The sequence below is a fragment of the Falco cherrug genome, chromosome 1 (assembly GCF_023634085.1).
Source record: "Falco cherrug isolate bFalChe1 chromosome 1, bFalChe1.pri, whole genome shotgun sequence".
Lineage (NCBI taxonomy): Eukaryota > Metazoa > Chordata > Aves > Falconiformes > Falconidae > Falco > Falco cherrug.
In genome coordinates this window covers 44,889,901-44,905,854 of record NC_073697.1, presented here as the reverse complement: position 1 = coordinate 44,905,854, position 15,954 = coordinate 44,889,901, and the positions used below count along the sequence as shown (strand labels likewise).

The 15,954-nt window shown below is 38.7% G+C and overlaps 1 protein-coding gene across 2 annotated transcripts in view; it reads right to left on the bottom strand.

Annotated features, from left to right (window-relative positions):
• Positions 1-15,954, bottom strand: part of POLR1A (RNA polymerase I subunit A) — a 34,341-nt gene that overhangs the window by 1,896 nt on the left and 16,491 nt on the right. Inside the window, exons 18-33 of one of the 2 annotated variants that reach the window (XM_055710924.1) lie at positions 15,691-15,849; positions 15,263-15,361; positions 14,225-14,377; positions 13,952-14,034; positions 13,024-13,189; positions 12,292-12,513; positions 10,536-10,750; positions 9,726-9,893; positions 8,654-8,789; positions 7,497-7,654; positions 6,428-6,542; positions 5,714-5,830; positions 4,592-4,867; positions 3,730-3,930; positions 2,844-2,961; positions 1,426-1,590 (exon numbers count right to left, since the gene is read on the bottom strand). In XM_055710924.1, the coding sequence (XP_055566899.1) occupies positions 1,426-1,590; positions 2,844-2,961; positions 3,730-3,930; positions 4,592-4,867; positions 5,714-5,830; positions 6,428-6,542; positions 7,497-7,654; positions 8,654-8,789; positions 9,726-9,893; positions 10,536-10,750; positions 12,292-12,513; positions 13,024-13,189; positions 13,952-14,034; positions 14,225-14,377; positions 15,263-15,361; positions 15,691-15,849 (2,551 nt within the window). The remainder of the gene's footprint in view (positions 1-1,425; positions 1,591-2,843; positions 2,962-3,729; positions 3,931-4,591; positions 4,868-5,713; positions 5,831-6,427; positions 6,543-7,496; positions 7,655-8,653; positions 8,790-9,725; positions 9,894-10,535; positions 10,751-12,291; positions 12,514-13,023; positions 13,190-13,951; positions 14,035-14,224; positions 14,378-15,262; positions 15,362-15,690; positions 15,850-15,954) is intronic. The other variant, XM_055710929.1, reaches the window with a different exon arrangement.

The following is a 15,954-nucleotide window of genomic DNA, read 5'->3' as shown; positions in this document are numbered from 1 at the left end:
CATCTTTTTTCCTTCTTATCGATCAGGGCCATAAGCAGGCAGCCCTGCAGTATCTCTTCAACTGAACAGTAAAGTTACCAGTTACATTAAAGCAAGTTAGATCCAGACTGCTGCAATCCATATTATAACTTTGATTTCCATTGTGGTGAAATCAGGAACTCCCTCCACTCGTGTAATCAGCGTAGCTTTCCTGCCAATTCTCCATGTTCTGCCAGTATAGACTTCATGTCTTTATTCATAATATTATCCACAAATATATTTACATTTCACTTGGAAAAAACTTTATCTTACTTCTAAGTCAGCATGTGTTATAACATAAATACAGAGAGATAGCGCAACTGTGCAAGAAACACTCTTCTATTCAATTTCATCCCGTATTTACCTTTTTCTTTCAAAGTTTCAGATTAATCTAAGTCAACTGTAACTAATACTGTTTATTAAAAACCAAATTACCTTCCCAGAAAAGGTGTAAGACAGCATTAACAAATAGGAATTCAGTGATAAAAGTATCTCTGACATCTGTGAAGACCATTTAAGACCCTAGCTGAAGAGACTGTGTTGAGAGCTTTTCCCATTTGTAGTAGGTAGCAAAGCAGCAGCACAGTAGCATCCAAGAAAGAGAGCATCTAACTGGCAAGTGACAGAAACCAAGACTGTTTGCAAAAGGGCAATGTAATTAGTATCCAAAGCATGAGATCATGCAAACTGTCTAATGACAGACTTAAAGCCTAAGGTTTTTTTCATAGAACTGATAATTGTTTTGATAAGAGATGTAAATGGCTAGTGCCATTTCAAATGTCCTAAATGATCCATGCAGCCATGTGATCTCTACACTTTCTAAAGCAGCAGTGAGGGGGCAGAGAAGATACTCTTGGGCCTCTCAACCCACCATTAGATAAATTAGTCTGGCCTTTTGTCTGTGTTTGAGGAAAAAAAAGTAAAGTGCTACAAAGCAGCAGAAAAACAGAATCAAAGTAACAGCCAGGAGGACTCTTCTCACAATAAAATGCTGAATAGCAACGTTAAGAGATGAAAACATGGAAGTTGTAACAAAGCCAGGAAAACAAAGCAGAGATGACAATTTTAACAGCAGAGACAGAAAAAGGCAAATTTTAGTAGTCTGTTATAAAGCTTTGCTATAAAAATCTCAACAATCTTAAGGTTTGTTATAAAAGTGCCTATCTAATCCTTTAAGAAAGGAGTCACAGACCCCACAAATTACATGCTGGCACTGACTTCATTTAAGCTGACAGAATTTTATTAAAAACACCTGGAAAATTTTCCTAGACAAGGGCTTAATTAAAATTTTTGCCTCTGGCATTTTTTCTAATGCAATTATGCATTACTCAAAATAGTGGAAAGTTACGATGAAAACAAAGCATATGTGAAATGCTGCAGCAATATATTTTGAACTAAACCATTTACCCATCATTGTTGCTTCCTTCAAGAACTTGTAGCTGGTTTCAAATGTCATCTGTTGCAGAGGGGAGGAGTTGGACTGAATTCCAAAACGATTTAGTGGTTTATAAAATCCTTCAAAACACATGTAATCTGCCACAAGTGAAAGGTGCCGAGGGTCTACCACAATTCCTAAGAATACAAGAAAGAGAAATAATCAGAGCATTCAAGGGCTAAGGGTTTTTGGGTTTGTTTTAATAAATCAGGTCTAAATTAAACTCCTTGAATCTAATCAACATGGAGAACATCTCTATTAATATTCATCTGGCAGCTGTACCTCTTTGTGCATAGCTGCCTTAACTGCTAAGCCTCGAATATCCAAGAGGCAGACCTCACTATAACATAAAACAGTATCTTTCCAGGGAAACTAAATTGTCAGGAATGCTGTAAGGCAGCAGTTTTTCTACATAAAATCAGTTAAGGTATGCGTCATCTTTGTTTATGCAGAAGCAGATTACACATCCATCCATTTGTGGTGGGACAGAGCTCTAGCCCCTCTCCTGGTGGCCTGCCCTAACTAGGCACTGGAGTCAGAAAGGTTCTGATATCTTGCAGAGAAAATACTAGGCATCCACAGAAAACCCCGTTTAGGCTAGAAAGAAACAGCACATATTTTTAAACAATGCTTGTGAAGTCAGTGTAATGGGGGATCACTGACAGCTCTGTCCACATTTACCTAGCAGTTCTTGAACAACTGGAAGGGCAGACCATTCTGGGCTGCCAACTGGCAAATCTATTTCACATAACTGGTTGCTAAAATTCCCACTGTGTTAATCTTCCCTCTTCTCAATAGTTTAATTCATAGCAAGACTTAGCTCACTTAAGGCAAATTCAACATGCCTAACTTTAGCAGCCTGTGAAGTCAGGCATCTTCCTTAAGTTAGTTGTCTGGACTCTGAATAACCTACATGGGGAGAACATTCAGACAATGCAGCCAGCATAGCTATTTTAGGAAAGATATAAAATACAACTACAAAGGGAGCCTAGACTCCCATCATTAAAAAGCCAGAGTAAGGCAAGATCAATCCTATTCTCAGGGCCACTATACAAGTCTAACGGTTACCTTCCTCTGACATCAGTAGTTAATTTGTCTGAACCTTCCAGCTTGCAAAAAATAAATATACCAGAATAGAAGAGCTCTGTGAAGGGGGGATAAATTCAACCTTGTCTAGTGAATTTTCTACTGATTAAATGGAAACTAACAACTAACTAATGAAGTCTTCATAGAAAGCACTGTAATGATTAAAACGATGAAAAGCTGCAACTGAAAAATATACACATAAATTAAAAGATCATGCAAAACCATGACTTTGTAAGCACTGTGGCTGGGTTTTCCCATCTTAATGTTAACAAAGACTATCTTTAAACATGTGAAGAAATCTTACCATATACAGCAAATACATCTTTTATTTCCTTTATTATCACCCTCAGGGCAGTCTCAATTCCATAATTCTTAGCCATGGCATGAATATCATTGGAATAAAGTCTGTTCAGGTCCAAAATCTGAAAGCAAAGAAACCAAGTTAGGACAGTAGTTACTCTAGAGGTATTTCCAAGTAAATCAAGCTAAGTTAAGATATCTTTTTTCTCTGTTTTTCATTAGCTTAAGCAGCACCAACAGTTACAGAACAACTAGGCAGCAGCTCAGTCAAGTACAGACAAAAACGATTCTGGGGATTTATGTTTAAGCTACTGATCACAGCATTATATACGTGAGTAACAGTACTGGAATCAAAACTCACCGGAGGAGAAAATGATCTAGAATTAGAAGCAGCAAACTAACAAACCACCCCATGCAGCAGAGGAACATGTTAAAGTCTTCCAAACAACACAATGCAATGTCCAGTCTGTCTCAGCTAGCCAGAACTTTCAGTAAAAGCATTAGAGAAGATGTAGCTTAAAACAATCCTGTGCTTGTGGAGTTATGGGCTAGATGGCATAACAGAACTATTAATCTCCAAGTACTGTAATTCATTTAGATGGAAGAACTCCCACAAGTAACATTTAGAGAGACAGTCAGAAGCATGGTGTGAAATTATCTGTCATTAAGACACTGGGCTGCTGCACAAAAACTGATTTGCAAGCTGCCCTTGAGAAAAGACTCTGCTAAGCTCTGAACACATCTGGGGGTAAAAAATAGGAGGAAGAGAGTTTATGAGCTGAAAAGGCTACACATCACCCCTGTTAAATTTAAATAGCATCCACCATCCACCATCTCTCCCTATAGCACAAAAGATCATTCAAGTTCAGTATTATAAATAGATTACATACATCAGAATATCTGAACATCTCCACAAGGTTTATCCCTTCAGTATGCAGAACAAATTCCTTCTCTCCTTGCTTATTGGTACTTTCATTCAGCAAGCATCGTGTGATCCCCTTCACTTCATGGATAACTGTGCTTCGTGTGAGAGACACAAGCAAAGAGGAGAGATCAAAGTACACCTTCATCAACGGAAGTGCCAATGAAACCTGAGGAAAAAAACACAATGCAGTGTTGTTCTGTAAGGAAGCTTGAACATTAGGCTCAATCCTACTTCTTTTTAGGCAAAATACACACAACTGGAATTGTCTGGATGCACAACACCCTAGTTGTGTGTCTAGAACAGAAATGTCTGACTAAAATTACACCTGAATGATGCTAATATGAACACTCCACCCCAGGATCATTTGCCTGACTAAAATTACACCTGAATGATGCTAATACGAACACTCCACCCCAGGATCATTCATTAACATTGTTTTCAAGATCCCCGAACTTGGGATTTTTTGGGGGTAGCATATGTGTGTGTATTTACTGGAGTTTTTGTTTTGTTTTTTCACCAGTCCAGCCATCACTTTTATTCATGAAGAGCTACACAGTGGTGTATCATGTATTTAAAGATTAAAACACAATAAACCTGTCAAGTACCTACTTTTAAAAGGAAGTTTCATCAGGCATTCTGAAAGTTAGACGTTACTAAAAATTTTGTCAAGAAGTACATTTGTACTGCCACTCTTCTGTATTAATACAGGATTCCTGAGACAAAACAGCAGCACTGCACTGAAAAGATCCATTTTTTATGTGCAGTGCTGCACTACAAAGATCCACTGTGCAGCCGTGTGCAGATATTTCCAGGCACCATCATCTTACCTCACACCAAAGTTCATTATTGGTGTCGAATGTATAATCCTTTATTGATGGGTGGCTGTCCAGAACAGCGTTTACTCGCAACTCTGCTGACTGACGTAATTGCTTTTTCTCTTTTTTAGTCTGAGACGTAAAGGAAAGATGCTGAGATTCATCACCATCTGCTCCATTCTGATCTTCATCAGCATGAGGAGACTGTTCTTTTTCCGATTCAGTGTCTTCATCTTCTAGATGCTCATCATTTTCTTCCCCATTCTCTTCTTCACTCTCATAATCAACCTGCAAATAAATAATGTTACATTTACCTGAGCCAGAACATGTACGGAAACAAAGCACACCATGAATACTTTTAATTATTAATGTTCTTGACAGCTGAGTTCCAAATATCTCGCCCATGACACAACAAAAATGCAATTCTGTTGTAAAGAAAATAATGCAACAGATTCAGTTCAGTCTCCGTTTCTTTACAATCTTGCCATTATTCCTCAATACAGACCGGGATGCTACAGGTTATTGGGTATGTAGCAGAATTTGTTTTTCTCCCCCTGAAAAAGGCTCTTCCCATAATCCAACTCTGATGATGGGATTCCCTCAGGATTTTCAATTACTCTACCCTCTTGCTGAAATGACAGCAATCCTTCTTTTAAGCAGCGATTAGAAAGTATTGAACATAGAGAATGTTTATTAAGAACCACACTAAAGGTTTAAAAACAACTAATGGCATGAAATTAGCAAGAGGTAAAGTTAAGGTGAACTGCAGCAGGGACAGTCTGACTGCCAGACACATCTACTCAATGCCTGAACAACAAGGCTTTGGAAAAATGCAGCTCTCTTCCATCTCTAACTTGCATGGCTCTGTATTACTTTTAAAAGGACAGCAGTGACCCCGCTCACCTATGATGACCAAGGTGATCACAAGTCTCAGCCAACATCTTCTGATATGGTTTTCCCCCCATCCAAATCAAAACTGATCAGTACAAAGCAGAGACCCTCCTATCTCCTTTCAAGTGGGTTTTGCCTTGTTTCAGCATCTTGTTTCAATGCAAGCTTTCCTTCCCAACTCAAACCAAGGCACAGGAAATTGGGAATTAGAAGTGCAGTGCTGAGCACCTATAAAATCATTACCTCTTCTTCCTGGTTCTTCTTCCGTTTTGCTTCTGTAGCATCGCCATCCCCTTCATCAGCTTCTGCGTCAACAATGTTCTCTTCTTCCTCTTCTGGAGCTTCCTGATTATTCTGTGTCTAGAAATCCATAACAGACCAGATAATCTAGCTGACTGCTAGGAAGCATCAACTGCATCAAAAAGCTTTAGCCAAGCATTTGGAATTCAACAATTCCTTGTCCAATGTTCTAACTTTCAGGACCAATTAATTTCTATAAGCCCACTACTATGAAGAAATAACTTTAACATTAAACAAGATGAACATCTACAAGAAAGATAAGCTATCAGCCTGCTTATATGACAGTTCTTGATGAAAGAGGAGTGACAGCAGGAACATGCAAAAGCTTTTCAATGAAAAAAGCATCCTCCCTGAAGTTTGGACAACCACTGCTACAACAGGACATTGATCTGGGAGTAAACAGAGAGTAATATGCTTTTATCTCCCTGAAACTGAAATAAACAAGTGTTTTCAGAGTACAATCTTAAGTAAATTAATTTCCTTGTTAATTTTATGAGACTACGAAGACAGTTTATGCATAAAGAAAAAATTTAACAAGTAATTTAGTATTCACACATTTCATGTTCACATGGAAACATGCTATTGCTTTTTCCATACTGTGGTTCTCAAAACCAGTTAAAGCGAGCGAGGCATTTTTCAGGTAATGTTTTTCTGTACCTTGTCTTGGTCAGCATCTATATCTTTCCGAGTTGTCCTCCGGGTGCTGACTTCAGTAAAAGATGCCATCTTTGCACTCTTCCTTTTAATTGCTTCCAGAAAAATTTTGAAGAACCTGAAAGAAACAGCAACCCACAATGTCAAAGCTCAGCAGTACCGCAGTCAGTTTCAAGTTGTCAGAAAACTAATTTGTTTAAGAAGCCATCCAACTCATGACAAGAATATTCACTGGTGGATACAAAAGTACTTCCAGGATAAGACAAATAATTCTTCTTCTTGTCCCTTTCCCATCCCTTTAGAAATCAAAAGGTTGGTATCAGCTCTCTTACAATCACAGATGTAGCCATACATCCAAAGCTTAAAATGATAAACTCATCTGGACTTAAAATCTACACATCAAATTGACCTTGAGAAGAGATGGCGTACTACTGGACTTTTTTTTCTTTTTTAAATCAACAAGCACACATGTAATTATTAAATAAAATAACCCAGCTTGAACTCACGTGGCCTGAAGGAGGAAGAAATCAATGAAGGCTTTTTGCAAAACAAAAATAGCTTCCAACAGACATTTATCATTAAATGTTCTACTTTTAAATACGCAAATTTGGCCAGACATGGCGAAGGAAGCAGGGGAAAAAAAGAAAGGGGGAAAAAAAAGCCAGCCTTTTCTGATTTATTTATTTTTAAAAAAGAATAAAAAAATTAAGGTTTAGTTCTGTTCAATGAGAACACAAAGTGCTAACTCCAGTATTCCAACATTTTTGCTGGTAATAAATGTTTAAGCATCCAAATATAAGGTATGATGTGTTGCTTATACGGCTCTTCTCAGAGTGTATCAGAAACATGTGAAAGATCTGCCTTGCTACAATTCTGCATTGTCACCACACCACAGATCCACAGTTTTATTTGACATAACAGGTAACTGTGCAGATGCTTCTGCAAGCACATCTGCAGGAAGCTGTTGCTCTGGAAGACATAGCAGCAGTAATAAACAACATACAGTGACCCCTGGAGCCCATGGAAAGGCAAAATAAGAGCAAATATTAAAAGTATCTGAAAGCAAACTCACCTTGTTTCCATGAAGTGCAAGATGTCCCTGGGCTTCACACACTTCTCTTCTCGGTAATATTCATGGGGCAAGAAATGGAATTTGATTTTGTAGAGGTGATGCTTATTCTGCTCGCATGTCACATGCAGGGATTCCTCTACCTCAACTTTCTGCAAGACCTACAAAAGCCCCAGGTAGTAACATTCCTTCTTTAATGAAGACATTTCATTATTTCCTGCAATTCCAATGCTTTCCACAGGAGACCAGAATTATATAAGGCTAACTAGCAAACTTTTCTGGAGGCTCTGTGGCAGCTCCTGGGCAAAAGGACTCTACCCTGTTGCACTCCTTTTGGCTTAAACTCCTCCCAACAATTAACTTAAGAGAATACCGGGAGAACAGCCTTACCTCCCACATGACTCCTTCACAAGAGACTAACACTTCTTAGTGGGCCAACAGCTTCATTCTACTGACCCGTGCTCATTGTGCATGACCATATTTCAGCACAATGCCGAGTCTTAACTCTATCCTTGCTGCTTTCAACTTGAAAGATTAAGACAGAAGAGGCTAGGGCATGCAGGAGAGCACAAGAAAGACTGCACTCTTAGGAAGAGAGAGAGCACAGAATACATCAGCCTTCGGTACATCAAGTCTCCACAGAGCCACACACTCTGCTTCTGTTGAGCACAGCCACTTGTAGGAGACTAGGAAGGAGTGGGGGACAAACAGAAAGGTCTCCAGTATGCAAGTCACACCAGATTAGCCTGTCTCAAAGACAAAAACTCCTCCAATTCTAGAGACTGACAAAAATGAACTTGAGAAAAACCCAACCAAGGCTATGGCAGCAAACATAAACCCTTCCAGCCATTATACTGCTGCTGTGTCTGAATTATTACCCTTCTTTTACGTTCTGTAGTTTGCAGCCTAACAATGCTCTACAGGTTAAACTGGATTTAAGTTCCATACAGCCCAGTAACTGCAATCCCTTTCAATGCTCCACTTCCCAGCAAGTATTAGAGGTTCAGTATGAGAGGGTCCTTTCTTTTCACCTCTGAATCTTGCAACCACAGATGAGCCTTCAGAAATGGAAACTGCTACAAAACCAGACCAACTGATAAGCTCAAACAGGGAATTTTGTTTTGCTGACTCCCAAAGGATACACTGAACAGGAGGCTCACCTCAGCTAAGCACACTCTTGTGAGCTGTTTCTTAAGTTGTTTCACCTTCTTGAGAGCTTTCTTGGTATTGAACACAGGAACACTCATTGTTGGTGTTTTAATATTTGCACTGGCCACCATCAAAATTTCCCGCAACCTTTAAACAAAGAACGATCTTTCAAATTAAATGATAAAAGCACTATGCAATGAAATAAATACCTAGTTCATTTATTTAGGCAGCATGCAACTGCTATTTCTACCCAAGCCACATGTATCAAGACATGTGGTTACCCACTGCCTGCTCCTCTTCACTGTTCTGGTTCCTCATCAGGCACAGCACAACAGTATTCTACTACTTCAATTAGATTATCATCCCAATTACAGGAAGAGAATAGAGATGATAATAAATTGTTCCAAGAACAGAAGAACTAATAAAGCCTGTTTCCTACAGATGCATAATGTGTGCTTCCTCATACCTTCTCACCCTTCCCTGCTTCTCTGAAGTAACACAACCATCTCCCACCCACAGCATCACACACCTACACACAAGGCCAGGGTCAGCACCTGTGTTATTCAGAACAAGCTAAGGACAGGCTGGTAAACAGGTGTGTGGTGATAAAGTCACAGTCACCAAACAGAAGATACAGGGGAAACCTGCTATAAAACAGGTCTCTTTCTACATAGGTGATAATACTACTAAACATACCAGATTTTATAATTGCAGTGAAATTTTGTGTATGAAATAACAGGTTTAAAAGTTAGTAGGGGGAAGAAGAGGTCAGCAGAGGGCAAAACCACAAAGCACCATTTCTTTAGGCTTATACTGTACTGACTATAATACAAAACCAAATAAGCCATTTAGTAAGGTAAGGTAAGAGTAAGGGGCCTTCACAGATATTTTTTTAGCAGGAAAATGAACCAAAACAACTGTAAAATTGTAAAATGTTACAACAGCTCTGAACAGGCACAATTTGCAATTAAACTGAAGGACTATTTGCTCTCAAGATGACACATATACCTGCGAGTGAAATTAAGCACTATTACCTAAGTGCCAAAAATGGCAAAGGACCCACTGAGAACACAGTTTTCTCACCTTGGAATACCCAGTGTGACATTCATTTCACCTCTACCAGCAAAGTGGAAGGTGTTCAGAGTCATCTGTGTGGAAGGCTCCCCAATACTCTGAGCTGCAAGAAGACCCACAGCTTCTCCTGGGTCACAAAGAGATCGCTGCCACTTTAAATACAACAAATCCTTCAATCTGAAAAGAGGAAATAAGAGGTTTAGCTCAACCAAAAAGAACTCTGAAAAGACTGAAACATTGCTCAGTTCAATGAAAGTTACCTCTTGCAGCCAGTTTCTCCTAGTAGCTTATGATATAAATACACTCAGAAACTGTAAAATTGTTTATCCCAATCTGATCTGGCAAATAGAGCCCATTAACACACAACTGGGTCCTTGGCAAACTATAGTTTAGTTCTGCTGCTAATTCCCAGAATGTCAGCAGAGAGACCATTTACTCTCACTCGCTAATCTTAACTGCCTTGCTAGCTCCAAGGTGTGTCAAGAACATATTTTGTTATTATTATATATTAACACAGTTACTGTGAAGTACTATATGTAGGGGGACAGCACTATGTTGCTGTTATTCCATAAAGCCTTTGCCAAAGCCCTTAGCAGCATGGAAAATTCAAGTTTGGAAGAAACAGATAGGCAGGGCCTCTCCACTGCACACTAAGCACACTTGGCTTTCAGGAACCATTCTGAAACCCACTACTTTGTTTCACAAAGGTCACAACAAAAACAAGAGTTGATAAAGACTTTTCATCTTTAGCAAACTCTGTCCAAAAATAGGTATTTTGGGTTTTGGCTCAATGCTTAGTGAAGACACAGAAGTTATTACCTATCAGAAGAAAGTGCAGGGTGCATATAACTTTGTCTGTTCTCATATTCCCATCTGTTGATATAATCTTCCACGCCCTTTTCAAAACTTTCTGAAACAGATGCAAAATAAGTATCTGGACGCCAAACACCAAGGCTTGGGTCAGGACATTTACTTGTCTTCTTCAGATACTTTCTTCGTTTCTTCTCATCTAGTTCATACCACATCTTCAGTAACTGAAAATAGGAGGAAATTTATAAGCAGACTGGTTTATCCACAGTAAGACCAAAACCAAATAACACTGCTTCCACCAGCAATCTAACAATAGTGAAGGTGGAAAAGATTACCTGTGTAAAACTTAAGGGTGTACATAACACAGCAAACAACTCGGCTACAAATACAGTATTCTCCATGTTCTGATACTTAACACTTTTGATCCCAAATGATTTCAAGATTCTTTACAAGCTTGAAATAGTCAGACTTATCTACCTGTAGTGATTATTCCAGAAATCAGTGAAATACAACCCTCTAAGAATGATTTTAACTTAAGAGTGAGCCCCCTTAACAATCATTTACAATCTTTACTCCTAGTTGACTACCACCTCGCCTGTCTAGAGCTGGCATGACAAAGGAGCTTCACTGATTTTCAGTTGTTAACTTTTAAGGCCAGCAGTCCAGCAGACACCTTAAACATAGCTTGCATCTTACACACGATGACTGTTCTATTGTTCAGTTTATTAGTCTTTCAGGTAACATTTCAAATGTTGCATTTAATAAAGGAAAAAGTTAATACCAACATTAAAAAAAAAATCAATACAGAAAATGAGCTAAACATGCCTCGCTGTTTTATGAAGGAGGAACTGGCTTGTGACATAGAAGTTTGTCCACTGAGCTCTATAATATACCGAGACAGAGATAAACATGTATCTATATCTACCCATCTACTGGAAGAAAAAAATGAACAAACAGTAAAAGAAATCCCAGGCCAAACTGCTTTGAATGTTACCAAAAGTGTCAACAGCAATACAAATTCAGCATAGCTGAATAAATGAACCAGTGATTAGGCATAACATTTGCAGACAAGCTGACATGAGTTACATTTCTCAACACCTTCAACTTGGGAGTTTCAATCTAACTGTCCGCATTCTACCAGGGTAAATTCCTTGTGAAAGCAAGGCTGTGAAGCAGCACCTGTTTGCATTTTGTGTTTATATAGAAATTTTGTATGTTTTTTTATATGTTGTGTTTGTATGTTCATTAGAAGCCACAAAATATAGATTAGTGCCCTCGTGTACAAGAGGCTTAAGCAAGAGTACTTTTTTGAAACACTAGGCAGGGCTGGCTCAGCCCTCTGATCTTCATATTTAAACAGGCTCTCATCCAGCTAGCAGGTATCTGTCCATCCAAAGACAGATCTACTTTGTGTACATAGGGAAAAAAAAATAAAAATCAAAACCACTAAAACCCAGAGAAACCCCAACAACCCATCACCAAACAAACAAAAACAATTCCCCCAAAACACCCACAAACATGGGCTGTTTTCTAAAACCCATTTTACCTCAGAGTTTCTGCCCTCTGCCCTAGCACTAGGGCCCGCAGACTTTAATAAATGAATCTCAGCTTCATCACCCACACAGCTGACATATGATTCCATCAAAAGGTAACATATATAGTAGACTGTGAAACACTTTGGGACATAAAAATCCACTTAAAAAACCAAAACACTGAATTCTACAACTTTTAAAGGGCTTGATGGATTAAACTGCTTCTGTGTCACCTGTAAAGTAGCAGGATCTCTTCCATTTTTGATTTCACCTCCTGGCATCTGTGCTTTTACACTTGCCATTTTCTTTTGGGAAAACATCAGAAAACCTCCTTCTCTTTGCACAGAGTTCTGGTGCCTGGCTCTCCACTTTTTGATGGCTTTGAACTGCTGGTTAGCTTGGTGAGACTCCATCCTTGCTAAAGCTTCATCCAGATGGTTTGTCTTCTGGATAACCTATAAGAAAGTTATCTGTATGATTTTTCTTCTCTCTATGCTTACTGTAGAAGAAAAGGCAAAGCAAACCGAAAAGGTCATCCACCACCACTCAAAATGTTCAGCTGCTGTAAGACAATTTTCAACCCAACTGAGACAAAACTCCTTATATCCTTATGGGACTATTGCCATTCTTTAATAAGCAGTGATGATACTGGTAAAAGGAAATTAATCAAACTTGACAGACTGAAGAGTAAAGTCATCTGTCTTGAATCCAAGTAAGAGTTAGAAAAGAAGAGAATAGGGAGAACAGTTGGTGCTCTGCTGAAATTGAGACAGCTTAAATCATGTCACAGACTTCAGGTTCACTTCCATATTTTGTACAACAGCAAATAAAAACGTAGGTTAGTCTGAGAGTGACTGAGAGAAATAAATAAGTTACTGGATCTCTAGCAGATATGCCAGACGTTAACCATGCATTTCAGTCTCCCCCTTTTCCCCATATAAATACTTAAAGTTTAGGTGTTCTACCTCATAGTTTTCTGCAATGAAAGGAAACTGCTCAGGTTGTAAGAACTGAGTTTTAGGAATATCAAGTCCGTCTTCTCCATATAGAAACTGCACCACACTGCCATCACTATCCCGTACAGTCAGGTCATACTGAACTACCAGTCCTTCCAAATGTTTTATGACGCACCTGTTCCACAGGAAAAAAAAACCAAAAAACAAAAAACGAACACTGCTATTAAGAGGCTACACAGCAATATGCAAGACAATACTCCAACACAAAAAATACTGTTTTCATTGGTATCTTAAGTGCACTTAAGGACTGATAAGGAATTCTGGTAGCCAAAAATTATACAGACATAAAAAAAGGTGAAAAGCGTAATGATATTGCAAATCTTTCTGCATGTTGCTCCCCCCAGCTTCCTTGGATTGGAGTGACTTAAAATTAAATAACTAATTACTCTCTACTTCTGCTGTCATTCTTAATTGCCTGAAAGAAGGGGGCATCCCTTCTTTCAAACCCCTCACTATCCTCTGAAAGAATTAAAAAGTTCAATCTTCTATATATTGGAGGTGTTGCCTGAATAAAGACAAGGGCCACACAATGTGGTCACGAAAAAACAGCGTTGCCTGGAATTTGTGCATCTTTACTTGTACCAGGAGAAATATTTTTCCAAAAGGAAACATTGATGATACTACGTGTCTGAGATAACTTAAGAGATGATGAAGTTAAGTTGCACTTGGTCTAGTCCTTTAGAAAGTTGGCCTTAGAACAAGCATTTAATACTCAGTAAACATTTTCCTAAAAAGCAAGTACACTGAAGTTAATATAATACAGGCACTCCTTCCAGCCTACAGTATTCTACAAAGTAACCAAAACCAACCCAAAACCCAGAAACCAAGAAAACAAAAGGGCCTTTTAAAGGCTCAAATTCTAAACCAAGCCTCTTACCTTTGTAGGTACCCAGAACGGCTGGTTTTGACAGCTGTATCCACAAGACCTTCCCTGCCAGCCATGCAGTGAAAGAAGAATTCCTAAACAGAAGCACAATGCCATCAGCATTCTGCTGAGAAGTATACCAAGACTGGCAATTTATGCCCTTTCTCCAAAGCTACATATGAAAGTAGAGTGAATAAAGTCAATTTATCTATAATCACAGACACTACATTAAAATACCAAGATTTAAATAAACTTCAGTATAAGCACAAGCAGTATTAAACTTACAGAAGGTTTGATCCCAGTGAGAAATCTGCCAGTCACAAATCCCCCTGAGCTAGGGGAAAAATCATAAGGCTGGAAACATGGCAGCGATTTGCCAGATGCCATTAGTGGGGGTCTTCGACCTTCCAACTCAATTTGTCCCAGCAAACAAGAAATCTAAATGCAGACAGGGGAAAAAAAGAAGCATCACTTTTCTACCCAACTATTTGCTACGTAAGTTCAACAATTTTTCTTGAAAAACACAGTAAAAAAATGAAAACATTCATTAAAAGTTCTCTAACTAAGTGTCAACATGTTCATTAAATGTTCTTGCTACTGATGGGCATAAAAGGCATGTAGGTCTCCTCTGGTCTTTTAAAGTTGTATTCAACTGCCCTGACTCATTTCCATTCTCATCCTGTATGCTCATTTTAATACAAAGAGATGTGAAACTAAAAAAATTGTAAATATATTATTGGTCCCTACATTACCCTCACCACCTCTCAGCAGTGTACTAAAATCAGCACACAAAAAACCCCAAAACAAAACCCTCTCTCTCTTGAGCTTTGGTCATTCTCTCTCATCAGAGACAGAATTTTAGATGGCCTTTTTATATAGTATTTCTTCTTGGTGTCTGTGTTTCAAAAGGCAAAATGAAAAAGCATCCTTGCCATTTCTACCAAAATCAAAGTAAGATTTAGTTGTTCCTATTCAGTAGTGGAAGATGAAAAAAGAGTCAGTCTCCAACACAGACCTGGAAAAGTTCTTTCTCCTACAGTAGGACTGTTCGTACAATCTGCAGCATTCCTTCTAAAAAGAAGGTCTGATGTTTCTATAAATCCTAATGTACTGAAAACTGATTAAAAAAAAGAGAAGGTTACAATAAATATTGACTGTCCTCCATCACCCACTGAGGTCTTTATTACATTCCTCTAAATTTTTTCCATGCCAAAGGCCTCTATTCTCCAAAAATAAAGATGTTTTTGTATTAAATATACTTCTCAATAGCTTACATTCTAGGACAAATCACATGTAGCTGCTAAATATTCTAGCAGCCATTACCTGCATTGTATTTACAGTCGATCCTTTGGCTCCTGACTGTACCATCAACTGCAAATTGTTCTCAGGAAAGCTCCTGTGCAGACCAAGGGGCATACACACCTAAAGAGTTGTGGTGGGGTGAAGGGAACAAAACCAAACCATTATTAATAAAATAATCAACCAAAGCAATTCCTGTTGAAGGCTTTAAGAAAGTGAAACAAAGAGCAATCACAATCATTCCTATTCATAATTTTTAAAGTGTCTTGGATATTAAGCCATCTTCTCATTCAGGGAGGACAAGGCTGACGTGGCCAGGCAGTATGTGAAGACTCATACTGGAGGAAGATGGAAAGCTTCAGCCTCTGAACAGTCAGGCACCCCTCATCGACATTAACTTAGTAAGAAAGTCTCCAAACAAGATTAGTATACACGGATGCCTTGATGTCAACCTTGTTAACTTCATTGTTGTAATTGTTTACTTCCTCCTTGAATTTCAGATCAACCATGTTAAAATCCCTCTGGTCTTTGCAGAGATGGGCATCCTGCCATTTCTCTTGGACCTCCTCACATGATGCTGTTTCTGGCAAATTAAGAGCAGCTCTAACAGCCTGAAATTAAAATATAGGGGGGTTAGGTGCGAAGCAGGCATGATTAAACAGGGCAGGATTTAAAAAAAAAAAAATTATGGGGGGAAAAAAAATTCTGCAAGACAG